The 12,717-nt window shown below is 40.8% G+C and overlaps 1 protein-coding gene across 6 annotated transcripts in view; it reads left to right on the top strand.

Moving 5' to 3' along the window:
- The window catches only part of LOC139477709 (MAP kinase-activating death domain protein-like), a 218,740-nt gene that overhangs the window by 66,760 nt on the left and 139,263 nt on the right, over positions 1-12,717 (top strand). For all 6 annotated transcript variants that reach the window (XM_071260100.1, XM_071260099.1, XM_071260101.1 and 3 more), the window contains exon 11: positions 1,603-1,713. In XM_071260100.1, the coding sequence (XP_071116201.1) occupies positions 1,603-1,713 (111 nt within the window). The remainder of the gene's footprint in view (positions 1-1,602; positions 1,714-12,717) is intronic.

The following is a 12,717-nucleotide window of genomic DNA, read 5'->3' as shown; positions in this document are numbered from 1 at the left end:
TTAATCTCCAGTGTTCCTTGTACCAAAGAAAAGCATGTCAGAGATGCGAATGGTCTCCAACTGTGCTCAAGAAGGAGTTTCTGGCTAATACACCAAAATTCCAGTTGGATTCAGCAAAGAAATTACGAGTCACTGTCAGGATGGAAGATTGGTTTGCCAGTTTTAGACTTGGATGCCTTGTATGAACCTATTCATCCTGCATCCTGAAATAACCTGAGATTTGCTGTAAACGAACACTGTTACAAATCTCTCGTACTCCCTTTCTGCAGATCAATAGCACCATGGGTATTTACTCGCATCATGGCACCTATTATCAGGTGTGCACACATACATCTCATCAGGCTTCATATCTACATATGGCTACGAAGACGACTGTGAGCAGATCAGATGAGGCAACTCAAGCAGAATATATCTTCAAATACAACTGCTATCACATCTGATGTTCCTGGTACACTCTGACAAGTCCGGTGCAAGATCTTGTGTACATAGAAGCCAGATCATCTAACATTTTCCATTGTACAGGAAGACACAGGATATGATCATACAAGTCACAGATCATCCCAACAGGCCAATTAGTTTGTGGTTGCCATGTCTAGGGACACTAACATCTATGCAAGATCTAACTTTTAAGAGGAAGATTTCAGCAATGACCAATCCAAATATGGTTCAGCTTGATAAGATGAAAGAACCTTGACACCTTTGTGCATTTCCTGACGGAACTGTGTCAGACTCTGAATTTGTGGAATTCTTGCCAGAATGTGATGACAAAAATTCCGCTCATATTCCCTGCTCCCGAACACCACCTATTACTGGGCATTAGGGATCACATGGGAAGGAATGCACTCAAGAGTATTTACTGAGGCAGTAAAGCCTAAGAACACCGTTCAAATTATGTGTGTAGTATATATGGGCTATTTATATAACCGTTGTCTGTCATAAGTGTCCGGTTACTACAGCCACCACGCTAACAATAAAAAAAAAGAAAGAAAAAAGATGCCTTAAAGTGGTATGGCTTCAGTGGAAATGCCTTCAGATTTTGCTTTATGTTAGCTACGGGGCAAGGTACTGGAATCTGATTTGAGGCTCTGGTAGTTCTTTAGGTCCGTGGCACTTAGAGAACATCCTTTCCTTTTGAAAATGCTTAATGTTAATCGTAATCTATGATGAATAATGTCCACATGACAACTAGGTCAAGAAGGAATAGAAGTTTGTGAACAGTGAACAAATTCAAAATGGTAGCATTATTATTTTACTTCTTCTGAAAATACAGAACCAAAAGATGTATAAAGTGCTTGAAATCTTGATAAGGAAATGGCAGATGTAACACAGTTTTATGATTCTAAATAGATATGTTTAGTTTGACAAAATCAATGAGATAAAACATTGTATAACACACATTTTTGTGGGATTTTTCCCAGGAGCAATTATATGATGGAGGCTGTTGTCTTGATGGTACCACAAGGACAATGCATCATTTATACCTTGCTAAGTTTGAAATTTATTCAAATATGCCTTTGATATGCAAATGTTTCTCATGAGTAGGACATCAAATTGTTTGTGAAATGTGTAGCCATGTCTATGAATTATGGATATTTGTTACAGATGAGAGTGGCAGTGACAGCGAAGGGGCAGAGAGTACCAGCTCATCCTATTCCTCACTTAGTGACTTTGTGACTGATATGGTCAACAGTGAGATTGACGGAGAGTCTCCAGGTCAGTTGGTAGTGATAACATTGCAAGTAGTGGGCAGTAACATACTCCTGGTAATTAATCAGACACTTGTAAGGGTAGCTGCTTCATGTATTTGCTTCAATTAAAGCTCTACCACCACTGCTGCAATTGGTTTTCTCAACCATGCACTTATGAGAGACTTTATACGTGATCAGGGTGTGATTTACAACATGCACCAATGCACTAATTCCTGTGTTATTTGTAATTCATGACACATGAAACGATCATCAGAGATGTGATATTGTACTTATTTAGACTTGTTTATGCCTCCATGTTTCAAATTTATGGGACCTGGTGCTAGTTAAATCCCTGGTGATATTTACCTCCTACGTAGCCCTGTGGAGTATTTCTGACATATGATTGAAATGATCTTGGAGGTCTATGTCACTCGGTATGAACTAGCATCAAAGTATGTTGTGAAGAAGATAACTTGAGTATTTATTATTGAAATTTGACATGGCTTAGTAGCAATCAACTTTTGGGTGACCTCCATATGAGGTCAAGGTCAATTATCAAACATTGTTCAAATTGTATGAACTTTCATATTATTTCATGAAAAATCTGTGTATATACGTAAGAACAAAATCTTCTGTACATGTCATGTTGAGCATTTCCAATCCAAATTTGATGGAACTTTATACGTATGATATCTAGGCAGTTCATGTCTGAGATAAAGGGACATGGGACTTTCAGATTCAAGGGGTATTGGGTATGTGAGCTCAACTGAAAGCTGATGAGGTCAAGCTGAAATGGTTCATGAAAGGTGTCTCTGATGGGACAGTTTTGAGACTTTTAGGAAATAGGTGGAGATGAATCTGCTGTTTTGGGGCATGTAATGCACAGACCTTTCTAGTTTAAATCTAATCAAATAGCCACCATGACCCGTAACTCAGCTGTCTCTGCAAATATCATTCTGAAACATCATATGCAGAAAGTATGTGTTTTTTTAAATGACATATAATACCTGTTTTACATTCTTTGGATTTGAACCAACAACCCCCTTTGACTTGATCATACATGTCTTTCTAGTGTAACTGCATTTTTGACATCTCCTCTGAAACTACTAGTTCTTTGAAGCTGAAACATTTTTTGAATGATTCCAGCTATATAGTATTACTAAAAGTTTGAATTTAAACTCTGCTGCCATGTGTATGTAATAAAGTATATATTTTCCTTGGACTTTATATTAGTTCATGGATAAACTTTATTGCACTACAGACTGGGGTAGTGCAAACTTTATTACTTTTGAAAGGTTCCCAATTTAAAGATTACAGTGTTTTAGTGGAGATGAGTTGAAAATCCAATCTGTAATAAGCAACACTATGAATTGAATGTCCTTGAACCTTGCAAAGCTGATGTGATCTTTCACCTAATTGTCTGCACCCTTACGTTAAGAGACACCACAAGGATGGGAAGTTAACATTAAATATATCTTTTATTTACAGTGTGTAATTATCCATATAATTATCATGCAGCAATAAGTAAGATTTCCATATACTACTCAACACAATTGAAAAAAACACCAGTTATTTTCATAGGACTAGAGTTAATCGGTCATGGCTGGGTAGGTATTGAAACGCGTAGCTTTCCAATTGTGGGTGTTAAACTTGTAGTGAGTATTATATATGTTTTTTTCATAAGTGAGTTCAGTTGTTTTCTCTCATAAAAGTTTAAACTTATGTTTCCACCACTAGTATGAGCAGACTGCAGCATCTACATGATATGAAATGGTGTGCTTTGCACAATAGCACACTACATGCTATGAAACGGTGTGCTTAGTGAGTTGCTTGCTCACTTCGGCACAGGGCCCTGTTCCTCAAAGCGATGATCGTAAACCTATGTTAAAGTATTGGACTTACGATCACCTTAGTGCTAAAATTGCTTTGTGGAACGGGGCCCAGGACCTGACTTCCACGTAACGTCTCCAGCTATGACTAATCCATGGTTCCTCGACCCCTTCATCAGATGCCAGATCCTGTCGATCTCAATCAACCTCCCTGTTCACCTGCAACCATACCTTCATTAATGGATGGTGGAGTTGAATGTCCTCGGCGGCGTCCCCTTGACCATGCTAAAAACAAATCTACATCTGTTCGTAAACGCCTCCAAACAAGGAGTGAAAGCTCATCTGGAAGATCAAACAACCTCAGGGCTGTGGGCAGGAGAACAGTGTTACTGGCACAGCAACAATCTGGAATTGGAAGCACTCATTCTGGCTGTCACGCATTGGCAGGCCATCCTTCGAAACGCCCAGTTGGCAGTATCCCTGGTGTGGTGTCCTTGAAATCAGGAGACTCTCCACTCCTCCTCTCTCTGTCGCAGATGTTCCGCTTCTTCCAACTGGTAGTCTGTCTCAACCTGAGTTTCCTAGTTAAACACATTCCAGGGTGCAGAACGTGCTAGCGGATACGCTGCCCAGACCGGACAAGGTGGCTCCCACAGAATGGATGTTACATCCCTTCCCAACATCTACCTGTTCGCCACAAGTCAGAAATTTCAGCTACTGACCTACATCTCCTCTGTTCTGAATTCGCAAGCACTGGTTGTGCCTTGGTGGCCGGCAAGCTGCTGGTTTGTGGAGCCCAGAAATCTCCCCTCAAACTTCCGGTTTGGCCAAACATATTGCTCCACCCTGACAGCAGGTTACTGCATCCGACCCCAAACATGTTTTGTCTGCACGCTTGGTATATTTGCAGTGAGATTTAAGTGCCAAGGGCTACTTATTGAGGGCGGACGAGGCCATAGCTTTGGCACACAGACCTTTCTTTATGATGACAAGTGGCGTTTCTTTGAATCCTATTGTAAGGACAGACGTCAGGATCCCACCTCTGCTTCCCCCAATTCTTGACTGAATTGTTACTCTTCCTACGCAGCAAATGTCACCTCAAAGGCTCTACCATTTTAACGTACCTGGTTACCATTAATTCAGTGCTAGCCATTCCATAAGATCTCAGAATGAAGGAAATACATGGACTGGAATTACAAGCTTTGCTGTGCCTATTTTGACTGGAAGATCAAACAGCCAAGTTCGGATCCCCGTCCTGGGATGTGAATGTGGTTTTACAGTTGTTATGGGCAGCTCCCTTCGAGCCATTGCATTCATCATGATGTTATGACCTCACCAAGAAGACAATTTTTCTTTTGGCTTTGGCTGAAAACACAAAACAAGTCCAAGAAACGTCTTTTTATACCGGTTTCTCTTGCTTCGCAGGCAGAGGTTAACCGTAATACTATCTCCCCATGACCTAGGACTGTCATTCTCCAGGTATACAAAGTGTCCGGCCTGCCCCTCCAACCAAGGCCAACAATCCTCACAAGATCAGGGCGGTCCCGTCGACCATGGCTCTCCATAACAACTGCTCCATCAAGTCTATTATGGAAGGGTGTTCTTGTCGCACTGATACCGTCTTTGCCAGCCATTATCTATGAGACGTGGGCTCAGAGGATGTTGCTGATGTCAATAGTTGAGGTCCCTTGGTGGTGGCTCAACAGCTCACCAACCCCTGATGTCATTGATTCTCTCAGACCCTTGAGCTGGCCCATGGAACACTCTGGTTTTGTATACTTATCCTGCATTTCTTCATCTAAGTGTCCTTCTGTCGCAATGCTACCTCCACATTAAGCCTTCAGATGTTATGTTCAAAGCAGTAATGTGCAAAATAATAATAAAAAATAAGCAAAATTTCCCAATTCAAGTCTCAAACCACTCTCATCAGTGGGCAATCTTTTTCAATTTATCTTCCCTTCATTAAGTATGGACAGCGGTTACCCAATGCGGTACATGAAATGTGAAGGTCTTATGCAACGTAAAGTTGCAAGTAGCCTAAATGTTCTGAATATTGACAGCAACACATGTTAATATTTATCAGATATATAACTGAGAGCAGTGAGAAATGTTTTCAAGAAATTGTTAGAGAAACAGGCATTGGAAAATTATGTCATCAACTATATATCATTATAAATAAAAAAACAAACTATAAATCATAATACAATGCTCAAAATAAAAGAAATGGAAATCACTGAAATTTGTTTTGATATTAAATGGTTAATTGGTGCGTGTTGTAAATAGGGATTTTATGTATGACTGGTAAGTGGCTATTTGTTGCCAAATACTACCATTATTATATTTTGATATGATAAATGAAAGATATGTTATTTAAAACAATATATTCATACTAATTTTCAATCTCTGTAATGTTGAATGTATTAACATTGCAGTGTCTACATCCAGTTTGCAATGACAATAATCAGATGATTATAACACAGATAAAGCTCATTCTTCATTTCATTAGGCCCTGCTTTTAATGTTTCCTTATATATATTCTAAACTGATGTCAAATTCCCACATAAACAAATAATCAATGTCATTCTTTTTTCTCTTCACACCAACAGATATCTGCATAGCACAATGAATGTTATTATTTTATTTAATATCTTGGCATACTTGTGCATGTGTTCTAGTATTAGTCTACACATGCATGACTTTTTAACAGTTATTATCTGTTAATGAACTCCATGTTATGTCAATAAAGAAAAGTAACATAAAAAAAGGAAAACATTTTTAATTTCCTACATAAGTTACTTTGATCTTCATAAGACCAAAATAGATCCAAATTAAAATTAAAGCTGCAAGCAGCAATGGCGGGCTCCAAGTAACACTGTGCCCAAACGTCCCTGTTCGAATCCTCAAACGGTTTCCTTGAACCAAATCCGTCAAATGTAGGCACCACTTGCAGGGTATTGTTGCAAGGAAAATGGCGTGTGCCAGGGTGTCCAGGTCTGTTCTAAAACCATTTCCGACCTCGAACATGTTCGAATCCATAAAAGGTTGGCTTGTTCCAACTCTGTCAAAAGATAGTCACCAGAAATCGCCGCTACGAAATTGGCGTGTTCCAGGGGTGTCCCAAATATAAATCAAATATTACCACCAAGCGGTGTTACTTTTAGCATACAACCAACAACAATAAATGAGATGCATATTGCACACTAACTTCATGTAAACTTGCAATAGTTTCTGTGGAGAACCTTACAAAATTTCGTTGAAAAAAATGATCAAAATCAAAATTCAATACGGCCGTAACTAAAAAAGAATTCCAAAATCGGCTACTAAAGTTTGATGTGTTATGTATGGAGACAATTATCAAAAAGTTTGAAAGCATTTCATGCAGTGGACTCGGAGTTGTTTGCGTTTAAAGACAGGTACCCAAAAAACACTGCGGAAACCTTGAATCCATAATGGCTGCCAAACCACGAGACCAATGACCAAAGTCAAAGAACAAAAAATGTCAAGCAGCTCAAGCATCAGATACATGCAAGGTTTCAAAGTAATCGGATAAGCGGTTGCGGAGCAATAGGGCGAAATACATCTTCAAAATATTCTGTTCTTTTAGTTATCTGCCCTTGGCTTTTGGGCCTACGGCCTTGGATTTTTGGCGGGCACTAGTACCCAAAGGTCCACATACACACACAAAATGTGAACAAAATCGAGCCAGTGGTTATTTTTCTAACTCTGGTACAAAAATCAGCGGAATAATAATAATATTAAATTAAACGCTAACACTGGGACTCTTCAGCCTTTCGGCTTGGTGACTCTTTAACAGGCCGTAACTTCTTTGTCAGTTGGGCTCCAGTCAAACGGATTAGCGTTCTGCGTTCGTCCGGGCCCCGGGTTCCTGTCGCATTGCTGAGATAAAGTGCTAAATCTGTTTCCCACCTCGTTCATATATTCGAATCCTCAAAGGGTTTACCTGTACCAACGCTGTCAAATGTAAAGAACCTCTTGTGAGACATCACCACTACTAAATTGACCTGGGTGTCCCAGGATGTTTTAACCAATTTCCAACTTCGACTATGTTCGAATCCTGAAATGGTTTGTTAGTACAAACGCCATCAAATGTAATGAACCGCTTGTGAGACATCGCCACCTGTGTCCCAGTGTGTTCTTAACCCATATTTGACTTCGACCATTTTCGAATCCGCATATGGTTTGTTTGTACCAACGCCATCAAATGTAATGAACCGCTTGTGAGACATCACCACACATGTCCCAGTGTGTTCTTAACCCATGTTTGACTTCGACCATGTTCGAATCCCCAAATGGTTTGCTTGTACCAACGCCATCAAATGTAAAGAACCTCTTGTGAGACATAACCACTACTAAATTGACCTGGGTGTCCCAGGATGTTTTAACCAATTTCCAACTTCGACCATGTTCGAATCCTCAAATGGTTTGTTTGTACAACCGCCATCAAATGTAAGGAACCACTTGCAAGACATCGCCACATGTGTCCCAGTGTGTTCTTAACCCATGTTTGACTTCGACCATGTTCGAATCCGCATATGGTTTGCTTGTTCCAACGCCATCAAATGTAGTAAACCGCTTGTGAGACATCACCACACGTGTGCAGGGTGTTCTTAACCCATGTTTGACTTCGACCATGTTCGAATCCGCATATGGTTTGCTTGTACCAACGCCATCAAATGTAATGAACCGCTTGTGAGACATCACCACACGTGTCCCAGTGTGTTCTTTACTCATGTTTGACTTCGACCATGTTCGAATCCGCATATGGTTTGCTTGTACCAACGCCATCAAATGTAATGAACCGCTTGTGAGACATCACCACACGTGTCCCAGTGTGTTCTTAACTCATGTTTGACTTCGACCATGTTCGAATCTGCATATGGTTTGCTTGTACCAACGCCATCAAATGTAATGAACCGCTTGTGAGACATCACCACACGTGTCCCAGTGTGTTCTTAACTCATGTTTGACTTCGACCATGTTCGAATCTGCATATAGTTTGCTTGTACCAACTCCGTCAAAAGATAGTCACCGTTTGCAGGACATTACCAAATTGGCGTGTGCCACAGTTTCCCAGAGTGTACTAAACCAATTTCCGACCTCGACCATATTCTAATCCGCAAATGGTTTGCTTTAACTAACGCCGTCAAAAATAAGCTACCCTAGCAATTGGCAATTGAGAAATGAAGAATCAAGCCAGCGAGTCTGACCACCCAATCGGATTTGTCGCCTCCTGTGACAAGCATAGTTGCCTCTTGAGACAAGCATTGATTGAAAAAGGCCAATTCTGATCCTGGTCGTCAAGGGTAGTACACACAATATTGAACAAGGCTGTGGAGAACGCTTGGATATCTGCAAAGCCAGTGAATGGGGGTGTATGGTAGATTTATGAGGCGCTTCCTTCAGTATTTGTACTCAAGTCTGATTTTTTTACTTAAATCAAATGATACCACACCAAGCAGTGGTGCTTTCAGTGTGTAACCAAGCACAAAATGAGCTACATATAGTCTCAAAACTTCATGCAATCTTTCAATAGTTTCTGTTAAGAACCTTACAAGCTATGATCTTAAAGGTAAAATTTCGGTGAAAAAAATGATAAAAATCAAAATCCAATATGGCCACAACTACAAAAGATATCGAAAAACGGCTATGCTGATTTGTTGTGTTCTGTATGGAGACAATTCTCAGAAAGTTTGAAAGCTTTTCATGCAGTGGATTCAGAGGAGATAGTATTTGAAGACAGGTACCCAAAACACCCTTTGAAACCCTTGAATCCAATATGGTTGCCTAACCACGTGTCCAATGACCAAAGTCAAAGAACATAACATGTCAAGCAGCTCAAGCATCAGATACATGCAAGGTTTGAAAGTAAACGGACAAACGGTTGTGGAGCAACAGGGCAAAATATATCATCAAAAAATACTTGTTTTTCAGTTATCTGCCCTTGGCCTTTGGGCCTATGGGCTTGGCTTTTTGGCGGGCACTAGTACCCAACGGTCTACAAACACACACAAAATTTGAACAAAATCGAGCTAGTGGTTATTTTTCTAACTCTGGTACAAAAATCAGCGGAATAATAATAATATTAAATCAAACGCTAACACTGGGACTCTTCAGCCTTTCGGCTTGGTGACTCTTTAACAGGCCGTAACTTCTTTGTCAGTTGGGCTCCAGTCAAACGGATTAGCGTTCTGCGTTCGTCCGGGCCCCGGGTTCCTGTCGCATTGCTGAGATAAAGTGCTAAATCTGTTTCCCACCTCGTTCATATATTCGAATCCTCAAAGGGTTTACCTGTACCAACGCTGTCAAATGTAAAGAACCTCTTGTGAGACATCACCACTACTAAATTGACCTGGGTGTCCCAGGATGTTTTAACCAATTTCCAACTTCGACTATGTTCGAATCCTGAAATGGTTTGTTAGTACAAACGCCATCAAATGTAATGAACCGCTTGTGAGACATCGCCACCTGTGTCCCAGTGTGTTCTTAACCCATATTTGACTTCGACCATTTTCGAATCCGCATATGGTTTGTTTGTACCAACGCCATCAAATGTAATGAACCGCTTGTGAGACATCACCACACATGTCCCAGTGTGTTCTTAACCCATGTTTGACTTCGACCATGTTCGAATCCCCAAATGGTTTGCTTGTACCAACGCCATCAAATGTAAAGAACCTCTTGTGAGACATAACCACTACTAAATTGACCTGGGTGTCCCAGGATGTTTTAACCAATTTCCAACTTCGACCATGTTCGAATCCTCAAATGGTTTGTTTGTACAACCGCCATCAAATGTAAGGAACCACTTGCAAGACATCGCCACATGTGTCCCAGTGTGTTCTTAACCCATGTTTGACTTCGACCATGTTCGAATCCGCATATGGTTTGCTTGTTCCAACGCCATCAAATGTAGTAAACCGCTTGTGAGACATCACCACACGTGTGCAGGGTGTTCTTAACCCATGTTTGACTTCGACCATGTTCGAATCCGCATATGGTTTGCTTGTACCAACGCCATCAAATGTAATGAACCGCTTGTGAGACATCACCACACGTGTCCCAGTGTGTTCTTTACTCATGTTTGACTTCGACCATGTTCGAATCCGCATATGGTTTGCTTGTACCAACGCCATCAAATGTAATGAACCGCTTGTGAGACATCACCACACGTGTCCCAGTGTGTTCTTAACTCATGTTTGACTTCGACCATGTTCGAATCTGCATATGGTTTGCTTGTACCAACGCCATCAAATGTAATGAACCGCTTGTGAGACATCACCACACGTGTCCCAGTGTGTTCTTAACTCATGTTTGACTTCGACCATGTTCGAATCTGCATATAGTTTGCTTGTACCAACTCCGTCAAAAGATAGTCACCGTTTGCAGGACATTACCAAATTGGCGTGTGCCACAGTTTCCCAGAGTGTACTAAACCAATTTCCGACCTCGACCATATTCTAATCCGCAAATGGTTTGCTTTAACTAACGCCGTCAAAAATAAGCTACCCTAGCAATTGGCAATTGAGAAATGAAGAATCAAGCCAGCGAGTCTGACCACCCAATCGGATTTGTCGCCTCCTGTGACAAGCATAGTTGCCTCTTGAGACAAGCATTGATTGAAAAAGGCCAATTCTGATCCTGGTCGTCAAGGGTAGTACACACAATATTGAACAAGGCTGTGGAGAACGCTTGGATATCTGCAAAGCCAGTGAATGGGGGTGTATGGTAGATTTATGAGGCGCTTCCTTCAGTATTTGTACTCAAGTCTGATTTTTTTACTTAAATCAAATGATACCACACCAAGCAGTGGTGCTTTCAGTGTGTAACCAAGCACAAAATGAGCTACATATAGTCTCAAAACTTCATGCAATCTTTCAATAGTTTCTGTTAAGAACCTTACAAGCTATGATCTTAAAGGTAAAATTTCGGTGAAAAAAATGATAAAAATCAAAATCCAATATGGCCACAACTACAAAAGATATCGAAAAACGGCTATGCTGATTTGTTGTGTTCTGTATGGAGACAATTCTCAGAAAGTTTGAAAGCTTTTCATGCAGTGGATTCAGAGGAGATAGTATTTGAAGACAGGTACCCAAAACACCCTTTGAAACCCTTGAATCCAATATGGTTGCCTAACCACGTGTCCAATGACCAAAGTCAAAGAACATAACATGTCAAGCAGCTCAAGCATCAGATACATGCAAGGTTTGAAAGTAAACGGACAAACGGTTGTGGAGCAACAGGGCAAAATATATCGTAAAAAAATACTTGTTTTTCAGTTATCTGCCCTTGGCCTTTGGGCCTATGGGCTTGGCCTTTTGGCGGGCACTAGTACCCAACGGTCTACAAACACACACAAAATTTGAACAAAATCGAGCTAGTGGTTATTTTTCTAACTCTGGTACAAAAATCAGCGGAATAATAATAATATTAAATCAAACGCTAACACTGGGACTCTTCAGCCTTTCGGCTTGGTGACTCTTTAACAGGCCGTAACTTCTTTGTCAGTTGGGCTCCAGTCAAACGGATTAGCGTTCTGCGTTCGTCCGGGCCCCGGGTTCCTGTCGCATTGCTGAGATAAAGTGCTAAATCTGTTTCCCACCTCGTTCATATATTCGAATCCTCAAAGGGTTTACCTGTACCAACGCTGTCAAATGTAAAGAACCTCTTGTGAGACATCACCACTACTAAATTGACCTGGGTGTCACAGGATGTTTTAACCAATTTCCAACTTCGACTATGTTCGAATCCTGAAATGGTTTGTTAGTACAAACGCCATCAAATGTAATGAACCGCTTGTGAGACATCGCCACCTGTGTCCCAGTGTGTTCTTAACCCATATTTGACTTCGACCATTTTCGAATCCGCATATGGTTTGTTTGTACCAACGCCATCAAATGTAATGAACCGCTTGTGAGACATCACCACACATGTCCCAGTGTGTTCTTAACCCATGTTTGACTTCGACCATGTTCGAATCCCCAAATGGTTTGCTTGTACCAACGCCATCAAATGTAAAGAACCTCTTGTGAGACATAACCACTACTAAATTGACCTGGGTGTCCCAGGATGTTTTAACCAATTTCCAACTTCGACCATGTTCGAATCCGCATATGGTTTGCTTGTACCAACGCCATCAAATGTAATGAACCGCTTGTGAGACATCACCACACGTGTCC

Source organism: Haliotis cracherodii, unplaced genomic scaffold, assembly GCF_022045235.1.
Source record: "Haliotis cracherodii isolate W230 unplaced genomic scaffold, xgHalCrac1.p SCAF_34, whole genome shotgun sequence".
NCBI classification, from domain to species: Eukaryota; Metazoa; Mollusca; class Gastropoda; order Lepetellida; family Haliotidae; genus Haliotis; species Haliotis cracherodii.
This window is presented reverse-complemented; position numbering and strand designations above follow the sequence as displayed.